This window comes from Cygnus atratus, chromosome 17 (assembly GCF_013377495.2).
Source record: "Cygnus atratus isolate AKBS03 ecotype Queensland, Australia chromosome 17, CAtr_DNAZoo_HiC_assembly, whole genome shotgun sequence".
NCBI classification, from domain to species: Eukaryota; Metazoa; Chordata; class Aves; order Anseriformes; family Anatidae; genus Cygnus; species Cygnus atratus.
Window position 1 is genome coordinate 13,421,333 of NC_066378.1, and position 26,009 is coordinate 13,447,341.

Consider the following 26,009-nt stretch of genomic DNA (forward strand, 5'->3'; position numbering starts at 1 on the left):
GAACAATTTCCAAGTATCCCAGGTGTATTTAAGGCAGCCAAATGCTCTATAAAAGTAGAAGAAAAGACCCTTTTGTACTCACAGAAGAAGGTTGCCTGGCCCAAGGTATGCCTCTCCCTTTCCAGCAAGGAAACTTCCCTTGAACGGTTAAAACTTGGTGACAAGCACTCAGCTGAGTGATGTGCCCTGCAAGGATATCTGTCAACAGCCACTGCAGGCTCTCACCCTGCACCGAACCCATTAGCAACCAAATCCTCGTTGTTTTCCTGGTAATCTTCTGTTGCTTTCCACTTAGGAAGGCTTAATCCCCTTTTAACCAAATTGCTGTAGCAGCACTGGCTCGTCGCGCTCTCAGCAAACGGGGTCAGCCCAAGCAGGGCGCAGCAGGCTCTTAGCGGTGGGATGGGATGGTATTTAACGGGATGCTGCTCCTGCTGGTGCCTGGAGCGCAGCTCCTGTCCTCCCCGTGGAATGTTTGTGTTCAAAGTGGAGCTGGAGAAACGGCCTCTCCTCAGGCCCTTCCGTTCCAGCCGGCCGCCAGCCCCAAGAACGGCTCAGCTTCGCCTCCCACCCCGTGCCAGTGGCCGTGGCTCCAGCCGGACGCAGCCGTGGGTCGTGCCAAGGTGTCTCCTGATGGGGAGCAGGGTTCTCCTCGTGCTGGGCTGCTTCCTGCTCCTGGGGCTCCTGCTGCCATGTGGAGACTGCAGCCCCCGGCCCACCTGGGGCAGCACATCCTACGAGATAGTATTTCCAAGGAAACTTGGCCCCAAGGCAGGGAAAGCCAGCCGGGACAGCGTGTCCTACGTCATCAGCATTCAGGGGGTAAATTATACCATTCACCTCAGGCAGAAGAAAGACTTCATAATAAAAAACCTCCCTATATTCACTCGTGACTCTCAAGGGAAAATCATGATCGAACAGCCTCGTGTGCTAGCAGATTGCTATTACCGCGGCTACGTGGAAGGCATCCCAGACTCCATGGTGACTCTGACTACCTGCTCTGGGCTCAGAGGACTGCTGCAGATTGGAAACTTGAGCTACAGCATCGAGCCCCTGGCAGCTTCCTCTGCATCTGAGCATCTTCTGTTGCAGAGGGAGGTGGCGGTTCCTGGAACGGTGATCTACAAAACACCCCAGAGAGGCAGACAATTTCCAGGTCGTGGTACAGCAAAAGGGCAGTTCCAGCCCTGGGGGCGCATGCGGTATCTGGAACTCCTTGTCGTGGTGGACAAGGAAGGGTTTGACGCTTTTGGTGGACATATAACTGACGTGACATTGGAAGTTATTGAAATAATCAATCTGGTGGATGGGCTGTTTTCTTCTTTCCGCCTTCGCGTGTTATTAGCTGTGCTAGAGATTTGGACAGAGAAGAACCCTATCAGCATTACCAAAAACGTAACTGAGGTCCTTCACAATTTTAATCTTTGGCAGATCCAGCAAAGCCCTACGCATGTTGCGCATGATGTGGGGTGTCTGTTTGCCTCCTTGGACTTTGGTCACAGCACGAGAGCATTGTACAGGAGCGGCAAATCGAACTTCGCCAGTGCCTGTGATAGAAAACGCGCTTCTGCTGTTGTTTCGTTTGCCAAGCGGACTTACATGGAGACTGCTGTCCATGTCGCCCACGAGTTGGGGTATGTCCTCGGCATTGATCATGATGACAAGTACTGCAGGTGTGGAAATGCCTCTAAATGCATCATGAACGCACAGAGCACAGTGAGCTACGAATTCAGCAACTGCAGCACAAGGTACTATTTTGATTTTATAGCGTCAGGGCGAGGACACTGTCTGAATAACATCCCAGCATCAGTAACGACGTTTGTACCGCAGCGCTGTGGGAACGGTGTCCTGGAGCTCGGGGAGGAGTGTGACTGTGGCTCAGAAGCACGGTGTAAATTGGACCCTTGTTGTGATAACAACTGCCAAAAGAAAGAAGGAGCCGTTTGCACTTCTGGACTCTGCTGCAAGAATTGCAAGCCTCTCCCAGAAGGAGAAGTGTGCAGGGAGAGCACCGACCCGTGTGACCTGCCTGAATATTGCAATGGGATATCTGAGCATTGCCCAGCGGATGTGGCCAAGCAAGATGGGACGGTGTGCGCTGAGGATGGCTACTGTTACTCAGGCAAATGCAAATCACGCACGTTACAGTGTAAGAAAATCTTTGGCGAGAAAGCAGAGCCTGCCCCACTAAAATGTTACAAGGAGCTGAACGTGAAAGGGGATCGGTTTGGCAATTGCTGGGGAGATGGGCTAGATACCAAATTTCAGAAATGTAAGCTAGAAAATGTCCTGTGTGGGAGGGTGCAGTGTACTAATGTTAGGCACCTACCTTGGCTGGAAGAGCACTCAACCATCATTCAAACCCCAGTGGACGGTACCTTGTGCTGGGGCACAGACTACCACTTGGGCATGGACACCATGGATGCTGGAGTCGTTGAGGATGGCACGCAGTGCGGGGTGAAGAAGATCTGCATTAACCGGACGTGCATCCTGAGGGAGAAGTACTTGGCACTCAGCTGTTCTGCCCAGAGAACATGCGGAGGAAAAGGCATTTGCAACACCAAAGGAAACTGCCACTGCAACAGTGGCTGGGCACCTCCCAGCTGCCAGTTTGTTGGCTTTGGGGGAAGCATCGACAGTGGGCCTACGCCAGTCACTAAAAAGGGGCTTTTAAAATTCATCGTCAGGATTACCATGCTAACCGTTACCGGTGTGGTACTCGCAGCACTTGTCATTGACCGTGTGAGAAAGCTCAGAGCATCCCGAGTATTAAGCAGGGCGGTCGGATGCTTTCAGTCTAGAGAACAGGCTCCTGAGGGGGATGTGAAGGACTAGGTGGAAGAGGACAGCGCTAAACCAGCTGAGAGGCAAAACTGCCCTGCATAGGACCTCATGTGGCAGCAGTGGAAAGCAGGACTCAGCTTCAGCCTCACAGCTGCAATGGACATATTTAAAATTGATCTACATTCAAGTGTACAGTTAGAATAGCTGTAGAATAGCAAAAAGAAATTGTTTTCATACACCTCAGTAGGAGAAAGAAATTGACTGAAATGACAGAGGGACTCAGGTTAGTTTGAAATGCTCCTGCACGTTTGCACTGGCGGCCGCAACTGAGACAGGCGTCAGTTGTTGTAGAGGGACAGGTGATGCACTTTGAGGAGTGCTGTTGTGGTTAAGTCTCAGAAACTGCGCTTCGCAGGTGATCTTTGGGCAGGGATTCCCCTTTTGGGAGGAGGTAGAGCGGGTATTGAGGACACCCAGCTCCTCAAATCTCACGGAGCAGCAAGGGAAGAGCGGCGGCAGCTCCCCAGCTGCCTCAGCCCTCAGAGTGCCCCAGAGAGCAAAGCGTAGCAGGGCCGTGTGGCCTTCATCCCTGTCACCTCACGGCATGGCAGCCAGGAGGGCCGCGGCCTTTCCGGAACCTTCTTGAGCAGTGCTGAGGGGATCAGCTGCAGGGCACCAGCTGTGAGGTGCCAGCTCTGCCATGGCCACCAATTGAGCACCTCGAGGGAGATAGGATCGAGATGGCTGTACAAGGGTTGGCAGAGCCCTCACCGAGGTGTCTGACCTCCATTTTGAAGGCCGTGGTGGTGAGGTGGCTCCAGGCAGGTCATGGTGGCCGGGCGAAAGCCCTGCTCCTCAGGCTGGGTGTCTGGGCAGCGCTGGCGGCTCCTCTCCTCCCCGGGGCAGGCAGCCATCGCCTGCCACCCGGCTATGCTGTGCATGAGATAATCCGGCCAAAAAAGCTGTCCCCCGTGGTAGGCCGGGCAGCATCGGGAGAGGTGTCCTATGTCATCAGGGTGGAGGGTGAGAACCGCGTCGTCCACCTCACGCAGACGAGGGGACTTGTGGTGAAAAACCTGCCGGTCATCACCTACAGCCCCCGAGGGAGGAGGGTGGTGGAGCAGCCCCACGTCCCCGAGGAGTGCTACTACCTGGGCTACGTGGAGGGCAGCCCCGGCTCCCTCGTGGCGCTGAGCACCTGCTCGGGTCTGAGGGGACGGCTGAAAATCGGGAACCTGAGCTACGGCATCGAACCTGTGCCGGAGTCCCTGACCTTCCAGCACCTTCTCTATCGACGAAAGACAACCCAGGACAAGTCTTCGACGTGTGGATTGACTGTTGAAGCAATCCAAAAGCAACCAGGCTGGATGGGTATTAAAATACCCTCAACGAAGCAAGACTTTTCTCAGAGACTGATGCACACCAGGTATGTCGAGATATTTATTGTGGTGGACTACCAGCTGTTTTATTTCCAAGGGAGCAACGAAACCTCTGTGATGCTTCTGGTTACAGATACAATCAATTTATCAGAAACGTACTATTATCCTCTGAAGGTTCGCATCTGTCTGATTGGGCTGGAGATTTGGACGCATGGCAACTTAATCAGGTACAGCCTGGATATACAAGAAGTTCTTACAGATTTTAATAACTGGGGAAATATAGATCTTTCTAATAGGATGAAATATGACGTTGCACATTTATTTACTTACACAGACTTCGGACTTGTCGTTGGGCTGGCCTACGTAGGTAGCATCTGCTACCCTGGTTATCAGTCAGGTGTTGTGTCTCACATACGAAGAGATTTCATAACCTTTTCAATTATTTTCACTCACGAGCTGGGTCACAATCTGGGGATGGAGCACGACAAAAAAGAGTGTGTGTGTGGAAAAGCCACCAAGTGCTACATGACGGGCGAGTCGCTCCATGGCGCCGCAGCTTTCAGCAACTGCAGCCTTCAGAGCTTTTTAGACCTGCTCAGCAGAGGGGACGGTGAATGCTTAAACAACATCCCCGAGCCCAACAGATTTTTCTATTTTAAGCATTGTGGCAACAAGGTGATAGATGAGGGAGAGCAGTGTGACTGCGGGGGGCCGCAGCACTGCCGAGGTAACCCCTGCTGCTACCAAGATTGCAGGCTGAAGCCGGGGGCTGTCTGCTCTGTTGGGCAGTGTTGTCAGAAATGCCGCTTCCGTGCTGCAGGATACAAGTGCAGGTCAGAGGTGGATGAGTGTGACTTACCCGAGTATTGCAATGGGACTTCCGAGTGGTGCCCAGAGGATCTGTACATGCATGACGGGACACAATGCAGCGACGATGGCTACTGCTACCGTGGGAAATGTGCAACCTATGACAAGCTATGCAGAAAAGTCTTTGGGATCGAAGCTCGGGGTGCTCCAGAAAGTTGCTTCAAAGAGCAGAACACGAAAGGGGATCGATTTGGCAACTGTGGTGGTGATGGGAATGAAGTTGCTTTTGTGGAATGTAAACCCCAAAATGCTCTGTGCGGAAGGCTGCAGTGTGTGAATGTAAGGAGGATACCCTTTCTGGAGGGGTCTGAAACCATCATTCAGATGCCAGGGTCTGAGGGTTGGTGCTGGGGCACAGCCTACCGTGCTGGCGTAGATACACCTGATATAGGAGGAGGACTTGATGGCACCAAGTGTGGTCAAGAAAAGATCTGTATTAACAAGACGTGCACAGATGCCGTGGTCAGAACAAAGTGTGATGCAAAGGTTTTGTGCCAGGGGAAAGGGGTTTGCAACAACCTTGAACACTGCCACTGCAAAGCTGGCTGGGCCCCCCCTTACTGCCAGTTCCATGGCCTGGGAGGGAGCGTGGACAGTGGCCCCCCACCACACTTAATAATCTCCACGGCAGAGGCTGTCCAAAATAAAGCTTTTGGGACTGCAATAGGGATCGCTGTTCCCGTTGCCATCATTCTGATCGCTCTCATCATTGCTGCAATCAAATACATAAACGTAATAGCTGCATTTTTCACTACAAGTTCATCCACAGAGGTATCTGAGACTCCTGAAGGTGAGGAGCAGAACAAGGAAGATGACGACAATGTTTAAAGGAATGAAAGCGGTGGGAGACCCATCAGCTGAGCTTTGGAAAGGAGTGCAGGCCCCATGGGTATCTCTGAAACCAGACTGCTAGTCCCAGGAGATCTGTACAAAGTATTTTACACAATGTAACTGTGTAAACTGTATAAAAGTTACTTACACAAAACTTGAGTATTTCCTCTTGTACTACCAACTATGTAAATAAATTTGGGTTGGAACCGAAAAGTGAAGCTATGAGAATTTAAAGAGCATAAAAGTTATAGGGTTGTTTTCCTCTCAATGTAGCTAAAAACCTGTTTTATTTTCTATAGAATGGTGGGGCCTTAGTGAGTAATTCACTTGAGCATCTAGACAAGCACGGACAGATTCATGCAAAGTCCTGCTCTGGTTCATGAGAGATGCTCCACTGGCTTGAGGAAGCTTTTTCTGAGTATTGTAGCTGAGCACAAGTTGGCAAGACCAGAAGGGAGATGTGGGAAAAGTCAAGGCATGGAAGTGAGTGCTGTTTTTTTTCTGCTACTTTACAACTTTTCATTCCATGCAGCTGGCTATCAGCTGGGTACATGTTCTTATTTTTATATTGAATCAAAAGTCAGAGATTTAAAAATATTCACCTTTGCTTTAATGATAACTTGTAATGGCAAATACCTGACAAACAGTTAAAAAATTAAAACATCCTTTGAGCATCTGCCCTCAGAGGAGCTGTACTAGGTCTCTGAGCTGTTGTACATAATTCAATGCATTTCTAGAGATATTTCCATAAGGAGGAATTCTGTAGTACTGAAGAAGATTGACCATGTTTAAAGAATCCCTTTAAAGTCCATACAAATCTGTAAAATAAATAACTACCTTCACTGAAAGTGCTTTTCTGACAGATCTGCTCAGGCTCTTCCAGCACAACGGTTACCTGTGCTGCTGACAACAGTGCACACCAAGACAGCCGCTACCAGTTCTAGCTGACGTTGCTGAAATGAGATGAGGCCCCGCTGGCACGCTGCCTGTTCTCCTTTCGCTGCAGGATGCATCAGAGCAGGGTGGACGTGGACACCTCTGCGTCTGGAGGGCTGGCAGGGAGCGTGCTGTCGTAGAACTTCTTCTGGGAGCGCAGGAGAGGAGTCTGAGTGTCAACGTCGCGGCAGGCGTTGCGTTTGAGAGAGAGGAAGACGTGCTGCGTCCAGCCATACACAATGCAGTTCAGAAGTCCCTGGGAAGCTGCTGTCAGTGCCTGGGAGAGACAGCAGCAGAGATCAGGGCTGTCTTGTCAGCCAGCACTGCACAGCACTCAGAGGCTCCCTCCCAGGCTGTCAAACCTGGCACATTTTGTCAGGCCTCCCACTTCCAGCACGATTTTATCTATCTGCATCCCCATACGATACAGGAATCTTGTGGTTATTTTAATAATCTTTGCGAAATGCTGCCTCAGGCACATCGGGCAGCTGGACAAGTGTTGGGAAGGAATTACACTTAGAGACTTTCACAGAAAGTGAAAAACCTAACTGAATTCTGAGGATCCCTTCCAGTCCTATTTGCTATGATCTCCACGATGCTGTGATTTTGGTTACTGAGACCTTTTTAAGCCTGTGAAAAACATAGCAACTAACAAAGATCTTTGCCAACCAAAAGCATAAATCTGACTTAAGCTCATACAGCAGTCATGTTTGTAGCTAGAAAAAAAGTTTGTTGAGCAGAGATTAGAAACAGGCAAACATTAACAGATGATAATTCCAAGTAGAGAAGGCAAAACGTAGGAGGTTGCAGATGAAGACTTTACCTGTAGAATGAGAAGAGCCATGTAGATTTTGCTGCTTGTTGAAACCACCAGCTTCAGAATTCCAAGTAGGACAGCTGTGAAAAGGGAATGTCAAAAGGGTATTGCTTTAACCCCACCTCTTTTGAGTTTCATTGCCAGGCACTACGTCTCCCGAGAATATTGTGAAAGTAACTCAGTTCTCTGCTGACCTGGGGCCCAACAGCAGAAGAAAGCGATGGGGTAGAAAACCACGCGTTGTTCCACCATCTTTATCATCGCCCACTGCTGGTCTCCCAGGAATCCTGTGGAGTTTACAAACCTCTTGTACAAACCTCGGGCTTGAACGAGTACAACCTAAAAAAAATAAGCATATATCACTGCTTGAATTTTGGACACATGCTCTGATCTCGCTTGTTTATCTAGGACAGAGTATCCCATGTTTTTTAGCTAAATCCTCATTTCAATCTACGAAACCTTTTCACGCTGTGCAACAGGGTACTCCCTGGGGCAGAGCAGTTGCTTTGCACGTGACCTTTTCTGAACTGAGGACACTTAATTCATTTGCTCTCTTGCACAGGAGCTGGCCTGTGCACTAGGCGATCCCTGCTGCCATTCTCTGAGCCTCCTCTACCTGCTAAATCCTTTCTGAGATGGGCTGAGAGAACACAGGGCTGCAGATGGATTTATATGGTGGCACAATGAAATTATCCCTTCCCCCTTCCCCTTCCAGAAGGGGGACAGCACCACGCAGTTCATCCCCTGACATTGTCTGGCCGATGGCACCATCCAGGCAAACTTGGGAGACTGATGAACATGCACACAAAGTGACCTCTTACTCATGTAAAGATGAAAGGGGGCAAAACTTCCCATCTTTCACACCGCTAGCGTGCAAGGACTACGTTTCTTACCAGAATGGCTACGAAGCTGATCAGAAAGGAAACGAGGAAGACCCCCACACCATAGAAATGCATCACATGGCAAACAGAGCCATTCAACGTCAGTGGCTCGCTGGTGGGCACAGCTACTTCTGTGTGCATCAGGAGACATCTGCGGGGAGAAAGGAAACTGAGCTCTTGCCGTGCCTCAGAAGTGGTGAGGCTCTTTCAGAGAGAGGCCTGAAGCTTACCCGTGCTTCTGACTGAAGTTCTGGTAGCAATTGCTGTTGTTGCCCAGGCAAAACACAGGCACCATGAGAAGAAAAGGGACAAGGCTGGGAGGAGAGAGGACAACAGCGCAGTTACTGCATTGCAATTCTCCTGCCCCCAGCCAAACACTCCTTGTTCTGTCTCCTGTCACTACAGAGGACTTGGAAATTGTTTTTATTGATGCTGCTCTGGGGGAGTATTTTACCAGCTTTGCTAACTTCCACACTTTCACTCATATAGGCAATTAGTAAAGGGAGCACTTTCTGAAAAAAGAAAGATACATATATATATTATTTTATACAGTTATAACTAACTTGGCTGGAGAAAGGCCCTTACATCCAAAGACTCTTGCTCCGAGTTTGTTAGGTCACTGCTGTCATTGATGAGCTAACTGACAAACACGGGTTTTAGTGAAATTTGCTCCAAAACAAGCAGGAAGCAGGGATCAGGACACTGCAGTTTACCAAACCCGCATCGTTCTGCCAGAAATGAATCTTACCTGGACAAGATCGTTGCTGCTCGGCCAATGCAACTCACGTAATCTACAACCTGCAAAGTCCAAAGAGCTTAATTAAATGATCGTTTCCGTACAGCCACTGGCTCCCAGGAACCAGCTCCCAGGGAGTGCTTCAGCAGCTCTGGATCCTACAGATGCTGGTTAATCCCCAGACCAAGTACAAATGCTTCTTCCCACTTTGCTCTGAATTAACACCGCCAAGCTCAGTGTGCGCTGATGTGCCAAAGGAACAACCGACACCTCCACCAGCTCACTGACGTGTTCCCCTTCAAAGCCAGGGCTGAGAAGGGCACTTTGAGCCAGACAAGTGGCAGACACTTGGTGAGCTCCCTGGTGCAACTTGCTCGTTCTTCGTACTGCTCATTCATTCAACCCAACCCTGTTCCTCAGAAACTTCATGTTTTGATGAAGAAATGCAGGCAGCCTGGAGTGTCCTGGCCTCAGCTCACCAGGAAATCCTCTGGTAGCTGGCATCCACACACCAGCCGTGACAATACAAGGCAGGCACAGCTGTAGTGTCGGGGAACTTATTGTAGGTGCTGCGTTTTGAATGGGAGTCAGGAAGGAAACCAATCCTGCAAGCGGATCCAAACCCTACAGACAAGAGCCCTTGAAACAGAGCGATCTGCCCAGCCTGCTGCTCCTGCACAGACAGGTGGAGGATCTGAGACATGGTTTGCTGCCCACAGCAAAGGTCTGGGGAAGAGAAAAGCTATATACAGGGATGGGGCTGATGTGTTCAGTGGGAAGAGCTGCATAAGGAGTCTGCTATCTTGCAGTAACACAGCAGGAGGAACTGCAGTTAGAGCAGTGGCGGTGCCTCACTGTTTAGCCAGGTGTGAGGAACGAAACGACTGCAGGCAGAGATTTTGATCACATGGCAAGTGAAGTGTTTGTTTAGCCTGTAAGTCAACGAGTATTTTTTGAGCACTACGTCCTTGTTCCTCGGTTCCCAGCGATCGCACCGGCTCCCAGATGGGCTTTTGTAAAGGTCAGCGACGATGAAGGCAGGACCGCCCGTTGTTCACGGAGCCAACCCCTCCTTTTATCACTAGCTCCCTTCCGTCACACCTCCCATCTCAAGCTCTTACAATACACTGCTGATGCTCTCAAAGCCTGTACGACGCCTGGGGAGGCCAGAAATTGCCAGTTCTCAGTTCCGGACTCTCCAGGCTCCCTCTGCTTTCCTGTCCCCTAGCGAGTCATCGCCCTGCCATGCACTGGCAGAAGGCAGTGACAGCAACAAACCAGCTACTCGACTGGTGCAAACTGCTCTGCTGTGGGAGAACTTCACCGATCCTGAGCTTTCTCTGCTCTGAGATGTACAATGCTGTTTGCTTTTGCCTGTTTTGGCCTTTCAAGCCCAATCCTTCACCGAGATCCTAGAGCAGCCCAAGCTGTAACTCTGCTGACCTCAGTGGCACGGCAAGATACGCCAATTCACCCAGCCGGCCTTCAGCACCCCCGTGGCAAGGTCTGCTGCCTTGTATGCACCTCCCAAACCCCACCAGAACCCCCCAGGTACGTCTCGGTCCCCAGCGGCTGCTGTACGTCAGTCCTACTCACCGTGGGGGGCATCCTGTTAAGGCTCTGATTGTATTTCATCTTCAGGTCCCTGTACAGATGCCAGGTGTAGTTGACAGTGTACAGAAAAGAGGCCACGTAGAACACCTGAGGAACACAAACAGCCAGGATTTCAGCCCTCTGACAAGAGCTCCTGCGGCAGCTTTGGTTCATGGCTGATGAACGATGGGCCAAAGGCAGGGTATTAAACAGCGTGGTGGGCTGCTGAAGGTGCGGGTCCCACACAGCACCGGCGCAGGATGGATGTGCACCCACAGCCCTCCCGAGCCCCTGTGCTCATCTGCTGGGCTGCAGAGGGACACACCCTGGGAAGAGCCAGGCAGAGGAGGGGGGCTCGCCTCGTCCTGCACAAAGGGGGCTTCACTTTGGCCCCAAGTCAGGGACAGGAGGACTCTTACAAATACACATCTTTGTGACTTGGGTCATCTTTTGCCCCAAATTCTGACAACGCAAAAAGGTTCAAAGGCACTTCAACCTTCTCTGTGCTGCATCCACTGGACAACACAACACGGACACGGCAATGAGATTTTTTTTTTCCTCATGCGGTGAGCTCACTGCCCAGTGAATTCACGGAAATGGAAAACAATAGTATACGTAAAGAGGAAAGCGGGGGCAGAGACTACAACAATTGCACAGTGAGCCAGACTTAACATGCTCAGAATCCTTTTCCCTCCATGGAAAAAAAAAGAGGAAAGAAAAGCTATAAAACAGTTTCCCACAACGAGTTTCCCAGCCCTTGATTGCAGCTTGAGGAAAAACCAAATACCTAAAATCTCCTGTAAAGAGAACAAATCTTTCTCGCGTTTTTTTCTGGATCCCCAGCCATGGTTGTTTTGAGGCAGCCAAGTACAAACAGAGCCACCTAACCTTACTATATATATGCGTGTGCTGGGCTTGTTACAGGAAACACATGCTTCAGTGGCAAAGAGGAAGGGCTGGACAAGTGAATTTTTTCTGTGGAGTTGCTACCCTCTGCCAGAGAAGCAAGGAGCCCAGGTTTGTCAGCCTGGTATCACCAAAGTCCAGGAATAAGTCACTAAATAAACTCGGTCTCCTTCACTGAGGGTGCAAACGCTCTTGGCTGGTTCTCAAGAGGCTGAGTCTGAGGGACTGCAACACTGCAGCACGAACGTTACAGTGACTTCCCAGCTCATTAGAGGAGGTTTAATGAGGGTTTGTTGCCCTTCTTCAATTACTTCCAGAGAAGGTCATCAAAGCAGCCCACAAAGAGAATTCTCTCGCACTTCAAAATGCCTCGGAGAGCTCACAAAGTGCCAGCGCTACATTCTTTTTTGGGAGAGGGAACCCAAAACCACTTGTGAAGCTGCCTGAAGGCAGGAGGAGCAGGGAGTTCTGCTCCCCTGAGCCCCACCTCGGGGGCTGCGGACAGTCCTGCAGCGCTCACCCGGAGGAGATAAAGGGAGACACGAGAGCCCTTCATTATAACACTTCTGTGGCTCCCCATTGTGCTCAGCGGCGTGAGCGGAGCTTGCCAGGACGTTATTAGGCCACTGGAACTGAACTGGAAGAATGTGGGGGAACCGTGCAATTATAACCACAACCTCTGTTCTGGGCTTCACCATTGCAATGCAAAGGCAAAGCAGGGAGAAGGAACGAGCAAAGGCAAGGGATGGCAGAAGGCACTATTTACATTTAATAGCATGAGTTCAACCAAGAGCCTGGGGCCAAAACAGGAAAAGTCCATGAAATAAAGCCACCTCCTCCTTCACGACACGGTACGGATGCTAGGGGAGTTCCCCTGGCAGTAGCTTCAGCCCTTGGCGACAACGTGATGATCAACAGCTTGCATAAGCCAAAACGCTGCCCTGATCCTAAAGCGATCCCTTGAGACCACCAAACCACACGGAGCATGGTGTGGGTCTGCAAACACCAGTGCTAAGCACTGCTGAGCCTGTCCCACCCCTGTCACTCAGCGCATTTTACAGCTTTTAGGTGTCTGTGTGCAAACCAGCCAGGTGAATTTACGGGACACCCAGGAATGCAACCCTTGCAAGACTTCTCTGCGCGCAGGCTGGACAGGGCCGGGAGCCATTTGTTCATTTCCTTTGGTTACAGATCACTTATATTCTTCAGAAGGCGCTGGTCAAACCTGTTGCTGGCTCCTACTTACGCACGAGATGTTCCCACCGCACACGGGCACTGCTGGGGTTGAGGAAGGAGGTGTCCTGCGCCGCGTCACGTGCGCCGTGCGGGCACTGTTGCTATGGCAAGTGCTCCGTTTGTTTTAATTTCTCCCAGAGCAAACAGCAGCCAGAGCTCTTGCCAGACACAAGCCGGCTCGGCTGTCCCCGTGGCTGAGCTCGGGATGGGGCAGGCACCCCGCACACCGCCCCACAGCACCCTGACCGTCCCCGTGGGGCTGGGACGAAGGCAGGTCCTGCAAGGATTCACCCGGGGCCAGCTCTGCCTACTCACACTGCTGTTCCCTGCGTGGAAATAAAGCTCCTGCATTGCCCCTTCCCTTAGAAGCTTCGACACAGGCTGGAAAAGCAAGAGCAGGAAAGAGCCAGAAGTGCACAAGGTCATAGCACGTTCTCCATGTCTGCACTGAGAAATGATGCTGTGTTGTCTATATCCAAGCTGCTTCTCCTCCAGCACTGCAGTCTGTCTTCTCCAGGCCATAAGAAACTCACTGCAGCACTGAACTTCAAGAGCTGTCCCCCAGGCAAAGCTGCGAGGGAAACATGTCTACAACCCCTCTGCAACCTCAGTCCTGCCAGCTCCTCCTGCTTTCAGGCTCTGAAAAGCCTCTCCCGAGCTGTTCTCACTTTCCCCTGTACCATCATCTAAAAGACATCTTTGACACCGTTCTGCTTCATTCCCAGATAACCAAATCACCCTGCGGTGAACATATTGCGCTGCTTCGCCAGCAGCACAGCTTGAGAAAGCAGAGAGAAGCCAGAAGTGGAGCAGCTGCTCTCTAAGCTCTACTCACCATCACAATACAACATCACCCAGACACAGCTGTGAAATAACGCCAGGCTGCAGACACCCGTCCCCAGACACACACGGTGTGAGCACTTCCACAGCCACTTGCTCTTCCCAGCCACGTTTTTGTGGGCGCTTTAAAAGGAAACTGTTAAGGCCAGAGGTCACCGCTCACAAACCACCGCCCTGGCCCCGGCTCAGCTGTGCCCCGCAGCTTTTCAAGAGCAGTGAATTGCAGGGCCTAAAGTCGAAGTGGGAACTTGGTGAGACAAGAGCAAACCGTCAGGAAAACAGCATTTCCCTCATTCCGCTCCAGTTAGTCTCAGAAATCATCCCAAAGTGCTGGAAAGCAGCCGAAATCGCTGGGGCATGGGGCTGAGGTTGCACAGATAGAGCAGCCCCTGAACATCCTCAGGACTTGAGAGAGCACAGGGCCAGGTCAGTGAGAGCAGGAAGGGCACGGCTCTTTGAGAAATGCGTTCAGTCCGAGCCCAAGCGAATGGCAGAACGGATCTGCTCCTGCCCAGGCTGGAGGAAGCACGAAGAGAAATAGGAAAGCTGCAGCATGGGAGGCACAGAGATAATCTTTGGCGCGGGACCAACAGGAAATAGATAAAGCCCCATCTACTCACTTTGCAGAAGTAACCCAAACACTGCAACCACAAAATCCCATGCTCTCTTTGCCTTCCTTATTGCCTCTCGCAAGCCAGCCGTACCTAAAACCAAGCACCGTTATCTCTGTCGTACAAACGAGGCGAAGAGATCTGATAAGTTGAGTTCGCACAGGGAGCCTCTGCCAAAGCCCGTCTGGAAACAGCTCCCCACAGCCACGCTCTGATCACCGGCGAGGCTAATTACAGTAATGGGCTCAAAATCATGAATTGTGATGCCAAGGCTACTCACTTGTCCCGTGGCTTGCAGGTTGTAGCAGATGAGATCGTGCTTGGAGGTCGGTGTGCTATAGAGCAGCGCCCCGGTGAGCCAGCACATACCCAGGAACAGGTCGGAGAGGCTCAGGTAGAAAAGAGGGCGAACCTGGGGAAAGCGAAATTGGTCAGCAGGTCCGGGCGGTGCTCACAACAGCCCCGCGACTGCCGACAGCAGCAGCTTGTCCCCCTTGCCTAGATGTGCTGTCACTTCTGGCAGGGCAGCAATCCCGGCAGAGAAAAGCCCTGCTCGTTCTTGCTCTTGTATCTGCTTCTGTGCCGACACCCTGCCCTAATCACCCTCTCTGCCGTAGCAATGCCCCGGATCCAAGAGCAGCATCAAACCTTACAGAAAGTATTTCAAACCTTACAGAAAGTATTTCAAAGGCCTGTGGTGCTACAGCTTGGCAGAATGAGGCAGGTGTGCAGGGAGAAGCGATGTTGTCTAGGAAATCAATTGATGGGGAAACTTCTGGGAAACACAAACCCTCCTTCAGGTCTGAAATAACCTGAAAAGGGCATTTTTCCTATGTGTTTCGTGGCATTTCAGCTGGTGACTAAGGCTGAACCTATTTTACATGCCAATGCAGCAAGGACACTTTCCAGAAGGCCTCGATTTTGAGATTTTTTTCAGGGAACTGAGCCTTTGGGTGAAATTTGCCCCAGTATTGTCCTTTAAGTAAATGCCTGCCGAGAGCAGATCGAGTTCTGGAGCTAGCCTGGACATCATTGCATTTATGAACGTCTCTCTGAGCAGCGATAAATCCAGGCTTTTCCTCGGTGGTGCAGAGCTGAAGCACCAGCAGGCAGGGGCACGACAGGCTGGGGACACTTCCAGGTTGCGAGCACGGCACGTTAGGGCCAAGCAGCTCTCAAATAAGCAAAGCAGCAACCTTCTCACCCAAACACGAGACCCCTTTCTCTAGCACCACGTGTCCTCAGAGGGAAGCACCGCTACTGGCTGAGGAGCTCTTTTGGCACGGACCTAAATGAAGGAGGTGGCACAGTCGTAAGCGAAAGGCAGCATGGTTCTCACTTACAGAAGGGAAAAGAAGAAACAAACGGTATTTATAAAATAGAGGAAGGGAATGTAAAGACGTAATCATTCAGAGGAGCTGCCAGGCTGGAGCTGCCAGGCTGGAGCACAGCTGTTGATCTTGCTCTGCCTGGTCATCGCCCAGGGACATCTGCCTGCAGAGAACCTGTTGACATGACAGAGGAAATTCCGTGTTCATCGCTTGCCATCATCTCTTCTGAATGATTTAGCTCATGCTGAAGTTTTATTGACTCCGTAGAGACCGAAAGCAAGTTTCAAGAACGCAATATTTGATTTCCTCAGCTGGGGGTAGGAGGGGAAGTGTTTATAATATTTTTCTCCTCCCAGCCTCCAGAGCTGTTTATTTCTTACTCTGGAGTCTCATGACACAGGGAATAAACTATTTGTGGCAAGCTTTGATACGGATTTCTTCCAGCCCCTTTGTTTACAAATTTGCCCACAGGACCAGAAATGTGGGGACAAGAGAATGGGGAAGTTACTGAAGATTTTGCTGCTTTTGAAACACCAGCAATGGATCCCGCTGGCAGCAGAACAGCCTGGAAGCCTGATGCCGACGGGTCACTCTGGCTGGGATCCATCCTTCCTATCCGGATTTGCAATAATCTGAGCAGAAACATCTGGACTCCCTCGAGCAGGAACGGTCCATCTGCAACTTAGAGCCATGTGCAACTCATAAACAGCAAAAGTGCAGCTCCCGGGCCGCAGCCACATCATATGACTGATAGCACAAGGGCTCCCGAGTGATGCGGGCTTGTAGCCATGGAAGTCAACGGGCTGAGGCTGCTGAGTCACAGCGGGACCCCTGCCAAGCCCAGCTCCACGCCGCACCAGAGGGGAGGACCCCAGGGCAGAACCAGGCCTGGTGCTGTGCAGGTGCAGGCGATGTGGTCTGTGGATCTTGAGCACAGGGTTCTTGACCACTTTTGGTAAGCACCTTGTGCAGCACGAGCTCAGGAAGGCGTCCATCCCAGCACCAAGGCGAAGTCCCAGCTTTCCTTCCTCCCTGGGAATGCACCGAGATCTCCGCAGCTTGTTCTGGATGTGCTGTTTCCATGAAGCTCTGGCTACCTGGGAGCAAAACTGCCCTGCACGCTGCAAGCAGTGCAAATTTGCCCTGGAAACCTGGACGCGGGTTCTCCAGCCCACACTGCTTCAACCAGCGAAGTCTCGGTGTTAGCCTGACTGCATGACTTCCTTCTCTGAGGATAATTTACTGCATTCCCTGGTCTGTGGGCTGCAGATCAAACCCACGATGTATGATGGACATTGAAGACAAGGGAAGTACAAAGACAGCTTTGTTACAACATAGCTGCCAGCTTCACCATCCTACTGCTCTTAGCAGTAACCTGTTATCTGCGCGGCCCACAGACCGGGCTGCCAGACAGCTGCAAATCCCAGACAAAGAATTGCAGCTTCACATAGCTCTGTGCACCGATAAGTCCCGGACAGACAGACGGGCTGTGTGTAGACAGCAAAAGCCCTGCAAGCTTGGGCTGGAGGTCTGTGATTACCAGCACGCCTGATGCATCCCAGATGTGCTGGATTCCCTGCACACATGATCTGCACGTGTGATGCACTTGGGATGTGCCAGGCGCTGCTGCGTGGGCAATGTTAACCGCTCCTGTGCACGGCCAAGGGGAATCTTTCAGGGCCTCCCTGGGGAGCTCAGCACAACAAACTGGTCTGGTTTTGTCGGAACCTTGCAGCACCTCTGCCAGCACCAGTTTTAGCTGCACACCTGCCTGTCAAAAAGCCTCGGACATACTCAAAGACATACCCCTGTGCTGCACGCGTTTCCTACAGGGGCATCCCCACCCACTGCGCACCTCCCCAGCCCCAAAACCAAATCCACGGGACGTCGGCGGGAGCTGCAGGACGGCGCTAAGGGACCTGCTCCTCCCCGCGCAGGTACAGCCCAAGGTCAGCCTCACACGTGTGTCAGCACGGACACAGGCTCTTGGCCAGCCCTTTGCCTCCTGGCTGTAATAAACAAGGTTTAATTAACCACAGCGCCCGCGGCCCACGCGGCCCAGCTCCTCGCCGTGGCTCTGAGGAGGCGCAGTCCTTACCTCGGGGGACCTCACGGCATTCTGGAAGATGGCGTAGGCAATGATTGAGCTGGAACCTGTAACGCTGACAAAACAAAGCCCACGTTGGCACAGGGGGCTCACCGGGACGAGCAGATTTCTGTTTCCCCCCCCCCCCCCCCCCCCAAAAAAAAAAGCAGTCGCGGCACCACCACCTCCATGAAGCCGGTTACCTGAGCATGGCCATGGTGAACTGGATCCACTGCAGAGCCGAGTACACCTGGGGGACACGGAGCGCCGTCAGGGACCTCCTGCGGGCACCCCACGGCCCCACGACCGCGGGGAGCCCCCGGGGGCCAGGACCGAGCCCCCGGGGGCCAGGACCGAGCCCCCGGGGGCCGACCGTGAGGGGACGGGGCTCGCTCACCTCCTGCCAGCCCCCGTCCAGCCGGGACGATGTCGCCGGGAGGGCCATGGGCAGCCACCGGGCACCCACCGGGAACCCACGCCCGCCGCCGCCGCCTCGCCGCTCCCGGGGCTCCGCGCACCGCCCGCGCTCCGCCCCGGGGCCACACCGCGCCCGGCCCGCCCCGCGGGTCCGGCCCCCAGCGCTCGTGGCCGGCCGAGGGGGGAGCGAAACGGGGCCGGTGGCGGCGGCGTGGGGACCCCGCAGCCCCCGCGGGAGCTTCGGCTCCGGCCGCGGTAACGGCGTGCGGCTCCCGGAGCGGAAAGTGCTGGCGGCGCCACCCCTCCAGCAGCGACCCGAGGCGACCCTGCTTAGCTTCGCCACGCTGCCGCGCCGCGTAGCGCCCACCGGAGGGCGGCCCTGGGCGGGAACGGCTGAGGGGGCGGCGGGCGACGCTGAGGGGCCGGGGGCGGCCGCCACGGTCTCCTCAGGAGCCTTCCCCCCGCTCCCACCCTGCTCGGGGCCCTTGCTCAGCTTTTGCCTTCCCACTGAGCCCGAAGATCACCGGCAGTTTCTCTAGAAAGCAGTTTAAACGGCAGCTATTAATTGGAACCGGTTTATTATTATTATTATTACAGCATTTTTCAATACATCTCATCTTGCGGCAACGCCTGCTCCTTGTACCCACCCCGAGATTCAAAAGGCAGCAAAGCTCCCTCAGAAATGAGTTTTGCCCAGCTGGAAGCGTAGCCTCGAGGCAGAACGCGCAGCAGGTGTTCCTCTCAGCCTGTGACCCTGATCAGCAGCGCAGCGTCTCACAGCAGCCGTCTGAGCTCCCCAGGGCGCAGGCAGCACCCGCAACACCTGCTTGCCTGATCCCCTGGGCTAGGTACCTCCATGAAAGCAGGTGGAGCTTTTACGGAATTAATACTTTTGCTTCCTGTCACAAGACCTCGTTTTCAAACACTTAAAACTCTGCCGAATGCTGTTGAAGCTTTAGTTTGAGTGCCATTTGCTTCTGAGGACTGGGCTAGAGAAGATATTTTGTTCACATTGACTACCGCTTGGAACTTTTCAGTGTCTGTATTTGTCTCCCTCTCTTCCGAATCGAGGAGATGAAGACTGGACAGGAAGGATGGGCAAAAAGCACAGGCACCGGATGTCCTTTTCATGGGGAAGCTCACCCAAATTTACCTCATCAGCCTCTGAAAAAAGCACGTTTTTGCACCGGCGAGTCTACTTGTGATAGCACCTCGAGGCGATCTGCCCTTGCGCCCCACTCGCATCGCTCGCTCAGCCAGGACATCGCAATGGGGTTCAGGAGGACGCTTGCTGAAAACGGCTGCTCTGGCCAGGAGATGCAGGGCAAGTTCTGGTAACAAAGGACCCGGCTTCACCGCGCCTGCCAGCAGCTGGCTGCTGCCGAAGGCAAACAGAGACAGGAGCCGCTGGAGGAGAAGGCAGAAAGAGGAAACTCCGGGTCTCTTGGTCAACAACAGGTAAGAAAAGCAAGACTCGGATAAGAAGCCCTATTGGGAAGGCAAAAGGTAGGATGAGGGGTAAAGGGAATAAAACCCCAGGGCACTAAAACCAGGGGAAGGTGGGGACAGGGGCATCAAGTCTGTACCTTTTAAAACAGGTAAGATAGAACGTGAGACTGAATTTTGTTATTTGTTTGCTAGGGAACATCTGTAAAAACCACCAGGAATGTGCTTCAGGCCAATCTAATATTTTTTTTTTGTCTACTTTAACACTGTTATTTAATAATATTACACAATACTGGGAGCTTGCTTTAAGGTGATTTTTCCAACATTTAGAATACTGTATTTTTAAGGAATGTCTTGATTTTGTAACTGACAATATCAGAAGGAAATCTGCTGCTCTCTTGAAGACAGCGGGAAGTTTTCTTGCATAAGGAGAACTGGTTAGGACTCTTGACAGTGTTTCACAGCTTGTACAAAGTTATCCAACGTATTAGAGCTCATCTTTTTCGTTATTCTTCTTCAGGAAAGAAGCAAGGATATTGAGGCTTTTCTGGAGCTCCTCCTTTTTTCCATCACTCATTTTGTTCTTCTCGATCAGTTTTGTGATTCGGACGACTTCATTAGCAGCAAACTCTTCTCCCTGCTCCAGTATCTTGCTCATAATTTTCAAGTATTGCTCAGCTGACTTCTTCTCAGTTTCTTTTGCTTTTTCTAAACTTTGTTGCCCCTTTTTCAGGAGGGACTGCCGCTCTGATTTTTCAGTGGTACTCACAAACTTGCTGGCCAGCACGTCATACTCTTTTAGGCAGCCCGGCATCCCCAGATAGATACCATTACTCTTCAGCCAGCGCTGAATAGCCCCGGCTTTAATTTGGCCAGTGTAAGGTAAAGGATTGTCAAAGTCACCATCCTGGAACAAGTAAAAAATAGGGAACTTTTCCTTATCCATCTTGTACTTTTCACCCAGCTCAGTGTTCAGTTTATCACCGTAATCTGTCAGGAGAAAACAACACAGAAAAACACAGTATATTAAGCTAATGAAAAAATTAATTTAGGATTCTCTTGTATACAAACTGACAAATATTTGTCTCCAGAGTTTCAACAATTCCTAACAACCTCTTTGCCAGGAAATGCCATACGCTGGAAAAAAAAAACACTCCAGAAGATCATTTGGGCAAGGCAGACCATCATTAGGTTTTCCCAAGAAAAATAAAAGATTCTAATCGTGTTTGTCTTTGACTATGTTAGCACAAGACATCGCCAAAACCTCCAGGAACAAACCCAGTCATCGTTATGGGAAATTAATGGTGGTTTTTTTTTTTTTTCTTGTTTTGTTCTTTCATATTACAGTTAAATGGATTTCTTTTTTCCTGGTCTATGTGCAGAGAGCACACCCCCTTGTATTTTAGTTCCAACAGCATTCCAAGCAACAGGATGTTTTTACTTCTCACATAAATTCCACTTATTCTTGAGGACAAAAACCATAACTTAAGGGATGTCAACCATGCTGCTTAGGTAAATCAACGTGTGCTTAGCAATGCCAGTGCGGTTCAGCTTTCCAGTTAGGCAATTCCTGTAGGCTTAAATCCTTAATTCTACCTGCAAAGCAAGAACAAGTAAGGTGGCAATGATCCGTTCCTCACGGCTTTCCCAATGAAGTCAACAACAAGAACACCGACTTACGCCAGCCACGGTGCAACAGCTGCTTTCTGAGCCTTAGCAGCAGTAATGAGTTATCCGCAGTAATGAATGCTATCAATGAATTAATCATATCGCTTTGATTTGTTTGACCAGGCTTATGGCTAAAACCCAGTTCTTGTACGGTCTGTTCCCTGAAAATGGACGAAAAGGTTTATTTCAGTAAAAACAAAAAAAAAAGGGAAGGAAGAAGAGCGCTGTGAATGAGGAGGGTGGCACCCACTCGAGCCGTGGGCTGACTTGCTTCATTAACCAGCCGACAGCAGAGCGCAGCACTCCCACACTCGCTGCAGGAGGCACGACGGCGGAGCCCTGCTACCAGCCAGAGCGGGGACACTCGGTGTTTCGGTCTGACAGCGCCGTGCCGATCTCGTCTCCCGCTACCAGAATTACCTCAGAGCCTATTTTGATCAGAAACTGCAGCGGATTTTACTTTCTCGCCACCAACCTGTAGCGTACGAATCTGTTCAGAGCTCCTCACCTGATATTCCCACTTCAGCCACCAGAAGATCTTCACTGGAGCCTGAGCTCTCTGCCAGCTTTTTGAACTCATCTTGTTTCTCACCGTAAGGATATTGCGTATCGAATTTCACCAGGACAAACTTATGCTTCGGAATTACCTAAAATAATAAGAAAGAGAGGAAAAAAGACAAAACTTAAAATTTCAGGTTTGAGCAATCTACAAGCCACCTAAGGTTGTTTTAGCTTTTTCATATTTTCCTGCGCAACGAGTAGGTGCAGAGGGAGATGGAAATTTTTTAATTATAGCCTTTGAAAAGTGACTCACTGCAGCATGAGCGAAAACTGCGTGTACGTATCCCTATAGCAGATGATGAAGACGGCACACGATAGGTTCGGGGGATCTGATAACGATTTTAATTATACATGATTTGCTTATTGTAAACCTGATCAGTGCCTTGGAAGCAAGTCAGTGAAAAGGCTTCCAGTGGGACTTTAGGAGGATAGAGGACAGATCTAAGGCCGTTCCGAAGCGTCCCAGCATGAGAACTGCAGCTCAGAAAGGAGGTACGGGCAGGAGCGGAAACGCTGCTCTGGTTCAGTACATGGTGTTGGTGCTTTAATCGATTCCTCTCCACTTGTGCCGTTGCTTTTGAATTTCGCTCTGCTAAATGAGCTCGGATGTATGTGAATCTGCCACCTGGTCTGGGCTCTGTTCTCCCTCCAGGAGAAGACCTTGCAACATCTTTCCTCTAGTGAATGCAATCGGCTTGCAGCGCGGGTCCCCACCTACGCCAGCACCCTGCGAGTGCTGCTCAAGCAGGGACACAGCAGCTGCTTGCAACACTTCACGAGCCTGCAGCTCAGGGCCTGTTGATCTCACAGCTTATTTACTGTCCTTGTAAGAAGTGAACGCAGCATGTGTTACAGCTTTGCCATTTCTGCTGGTCTCTTAAAGCTCCTCTTGCAGCACACTGCCAATTACTTCAAATTCTCCTCCTAAGGAGCTAAGGGCTGTAGAATGCAGTAGCCTTAAAACACCAAAAATGGTTTGTCACAGCAGAAAAATCAGGAGGGGGCTGCTGGCGTGTGGCAAGAGCTATTTGCTGGTGTCAGAGCAGTTTGTTTAGGGCAGACACTTTTTAAACAGCTCAGCTGATCGTTGTCTCTCCTGCCCACATCGCTAAAGAAGCGCCCGCGTTGATCCTGCAATACGACGGCTCCCTTTCGACGGGCTCCTGTCCATCTCCCTAGCACCCAGCTGTGCCATCCCTCACAGCACTGGTCACTGCTGACTTAAAAACCCTTCCAGGCTCTTGGAAGACACTTTCATCAAAGCGATTTTTTTTGGGGGGGGGGGGGGGGAATAAAAAAATAAAGACGAGACCCCCAACCGAGCGTGCAACCCCTCCGCCTGCCAGCAGCCCGGCCCCTCCTGCTCCATCCACACAAACCCCAGGGAAATGGCTGAGAGCGGGGGGACTGCCCGCGGCCCCGAGGAGCTGCCTCGCCGTGGGACCCCGGCACGGGGGGAGCAGGGCAGGGGCCGGGTGGCGGCGGCGCTGCTGCGCCCGCAGGGAGCCGAACCCCGCCGGGCGCCGAGCCCCGCGCGGAGCCGCCGGCCGCGCTGAGCCTCCCCGCGGCCCCGGCTCCACTTGGAGCGCTCCGATTGGCTGCCCGCCTCCTCGGCCGCTCTGCCATTGGCTACCCGCCGCCACTGCCGCTCTCCCATTGGCTGCGCCCGGATCCTCGGCCATCCCGCGAGCCCCGCGCCGCGCCGGCTCTGCCCCGGCTGCCCCCCTCTCCGCGCCCCCGGCTCCCCGGCCCCCAACCCCGGCTCCTTCCCCCGGGCCCCCCGCGGCGCTCGGGGCCGGAGCGCGGCGGCTCTCCCTGCACGGCCTCGGCCCCCCCCCCCCCAATCTTCCAATCCCCGACCCCTGCGGGCCCGGCAGCCCCCCCGGCGGTACCTTGTAGAAGGTGAGCGAGTCGAGGGGCACGGAGCCCTTGGTGTGCAGGGCGCGGCCGCCGGGCAGCGCCAGGCCCAGCAGGCAGCCGAGGAGCAGGGAGCCGGCGGCGGCCGCCGCAGCCATGGCGGAGAGCGGAGGGAGTGGGGCGGCGGTCACGTGGCCGTGCGGAGCGCCCGCCGCCGCCACCGGGGCCCGGCCCCCCCCCCCCCCCCCCCCCCGGGCGGCCAAGAGGGGAGCGGGGGTACGGGGGGCGGGTATCGGGTGCGGGCAGCCGGCAGCGGGTCCTGAGCGGCCCCGGGGGGGGGTCACAGCGCTTTGAGGGGAGCCCCGGTGCTTTCCCCGTGCCCTCACTGAGAGGCGGGACAAAAAAAAGCTTCAGCAGCAGCGACAGCGGGGCACGGCCAAGAGGAACCACGGAGACAGAGCCCTGAACCCCCCTCCTCCCTCGAGCAGGCAGCGCTTTGAACCCCAGCTACACGCAGGAGAAAAGCAAGGTGCATTTTTCTCCCCCCCGCTTTCCTCTTTATTCAGCCCAGGTAACTTGATTTCCCACTTGCCCAGCGCCAGAACCTGTGGCTTCACCAAGAAGCTAACAAGGAAAAGAGCGTAGATGAGCGCTGCGGTTACTTCCCGACCATCCAAATGGAAAAATGAAAGAGGCAGCAAGACTGATTCGTAACGAAACTGACTTTTATATAAATTATAAACCCATCCAGTTTAAAGCAGATCGTTTGCAGTTGTGTCACTTAAGTCCGTAGAAGGCTGAGGCATATGTATCTTCTACAGTCATAAATTACAATGAATAATCAATCAAGGAAGAGAAAGTTCAGATAAGGCTGCAGATACAACAAAAAAAATCCCATTTAAGATTACTAACGGTTAAAATAACATCATGATTATCAATGATTGCAAAATATAAATGCAACTCTCGAACAGTTAAAATTGGTAAAAAGTACAAAAATGATGGGGAACACGAACAGGCATTGTACATTTTCTTCGGTATGTAGACAAAGCAGAGTAAGAGATTCCTGACCTTCATCTACATTAGATACCAACTTAAAGCAAAGAGGTGAGGAAATCTGTAAAAGGATCGTGGCTCATGATCCCAGTAGTATAAAAGCAGTATTTTTTCTCAGTCTGTAAACAGTAGTCTTGGTAGCTTTTTCTAAGTATGTTTTTCAATTCATCATCAAAACCAAACCAAACCAAACCAAAAACAAACCCCAGGAGTGGAAAAGGGTGAAACAGCAGCAATGGTTTATAGCTTGAACTTCTTACCAAGTCCCAGTGGGACACATTCTGGAAGGGAAATGCTCTTTTGTAAGAAATATATAATATATTTACCTGTACACAATTTATAAGGAGAGAGAAGTTCTCCCTCTCCCTCAAGCAAGCCCCCAGATAATCGGTACACAGTCATTTTTGCACCCCCACTGACTCCTCCCAGAGAGGAGTTACAGCGTGCGACGAGATGGCGTCTGGTTTATAAAACACTGAGTAATCCAAGTTGTATTTGACAAGTTTATCATTCACCTGTGGCCAGACCTGGAAGCAGGACAGCAGGCAACACACGCAGTCAGCATTCCCCCCGTGCTGGCTTGTGGAAGGTCTGAGGGAGCAGCCACCAGAGCTGAGCCCCGCTGTCATCTCTTCTCAGACAACACACATCCCCTCCCTCACCTCCCCCCAGCAGTTTCAATTCTGCTTTTAAGGGAGCTGATGCAGAAAACTTTTTTTTTTTTTTAAAGCAAGTTCTGCTTTCCGGCCCACAGGGTTTTAAAAGCTTGGTTTTGTTAACCCTGCTTCACTTTTGTCGCTGTTGCTTATTGATACAACTGGTCGAGTTCAACCTGTCGCAGCAGCAGTGCAAGGAAACTCCAGCGTGAGTCAGCCTCTGGACGAGGATGCTGTGCCAACTGCGTTCAGTGCTGGTGTTTGCAAGAAGCCCTACCTAGGTTTGCACTGCCATGGGGAGGGGATGGGACAGGAATATCAGCAATGGCAATGTCTCCTTTAACGAAAACGGGCAGTGCAGATTTCTGGCTCAGTGCTTCTCCGTGAGTTGCATAATCTCAGCACATACCCTACACATTTCAAAGCATCAGTGTCAGTCATCAGTCTTGCTTTAATTTAAGCAACACACCCTTCTTTCAAAAATGGTATTTCTATACAACGTATAAGACAGTTCAGT

At 51.9% G+C, this 26,009-nt stretch overlaps 4 protein-coding genes across 4 annotated transcripts; 2 read left to right on the plus strand and 2 right to left on the minus strand.

Annotated features, from left to right (window-relative positions):
* Positions 1 to 873: 873 nt before the first annotated feature.
* Positions 874 to 2,927, plus strand: LOC118257568 (disintegrin and metalloproteinase domain-containing protein 9-like). The gene has a single exon (XM_035565697.2). The coding sequence runs from the start codon at positions 910 to 912 to the stop codon at positions 2,833 to 2,835; it is 1,926 nt and encodes a 641-aa protein (XP_035421590.2). The 5' UTR covers positions 874 to 909; the 3' UTR covers positions 2,836 to 2,927.
* Positions 2,893 to 5,958, plus strand: LOC118257569 (disintegrin and metalloproteinase domain-containing protein 20-like). Its single transcript, XM_035565698.2, has 2 exons — positions 2,893 to 2,973; positions 3,450 to 5,958. Exons 1-2 carry the CDS (start codon positions 2,893 to 2,895, stop codon positions 5,856 to 5,858), a joined length of 2,490 nt encoding a protein of 829 aa, XP_035421591.1. The 3' UTR covers positions 5,859 to 5,958.
* A 494-nt stretch (positions 5,959 to 6,452) lies between these two features.
* Positions 6,453 to 18,340, minus strand: TMEM116 (transmembrane protein 116). The gene is made up of 11 exons (XM_035565730.2): positions 18,232 to 18,340; positions 18,038 to 18,084; positions 17,847 to 17,910; positions 14,698 to 14,829; positions 10,828 to 10,932; positions 9,244 to 9,293; positions 8,726 to 8,809; positions 8,508 to 8,646; positions 7,809 to 7,953; positions 7,621 to 7,694; positions 6,453 to 7,074 (listed from the first exon to the last, which is right to left on the minus strand). Exons 1-11 carry the CDS (start codon positions 18,277 to 18,279, stop codon positions 6,874 to 6,876), a joined length of 1,089 nt encoding a protein of 362 aa, XP_035421623.1. The 5' UTR covers positions 18,280 to 18,340; the 3' UTR covers positions 6,453 to 6,873.
* Positions 18,341 to 18,810: 470 nt separating this feature from the next.
* On the minus strand, positions 18,811 to 23,994 carry ERP29 (endoplasmic reticulum protein 29). Its single transcript, XM_035565748.2, has 3 exons — positions 23,819 to 23,994; positions 21,874 to 22,012; positions 18,811 to 20,687 (listed from the first exon to the last, which is right to left on the minus strand). The coding sequence occupies exons 1-3, from the start codon at positions 23,939 to 23,941 to the stop codon at positions 20,185 to 20,187; spliced, it is 765 nt and encodes a 254-aa protein (XP_035421641.1). The 5' UTR covers positions 23,942 to 23,994; the 3' UTR covers positions 18,811 to 20,184.
* Between the last annotated feature and the right edge of the window lie 2,015 nt (positions 23,995 to 26,009).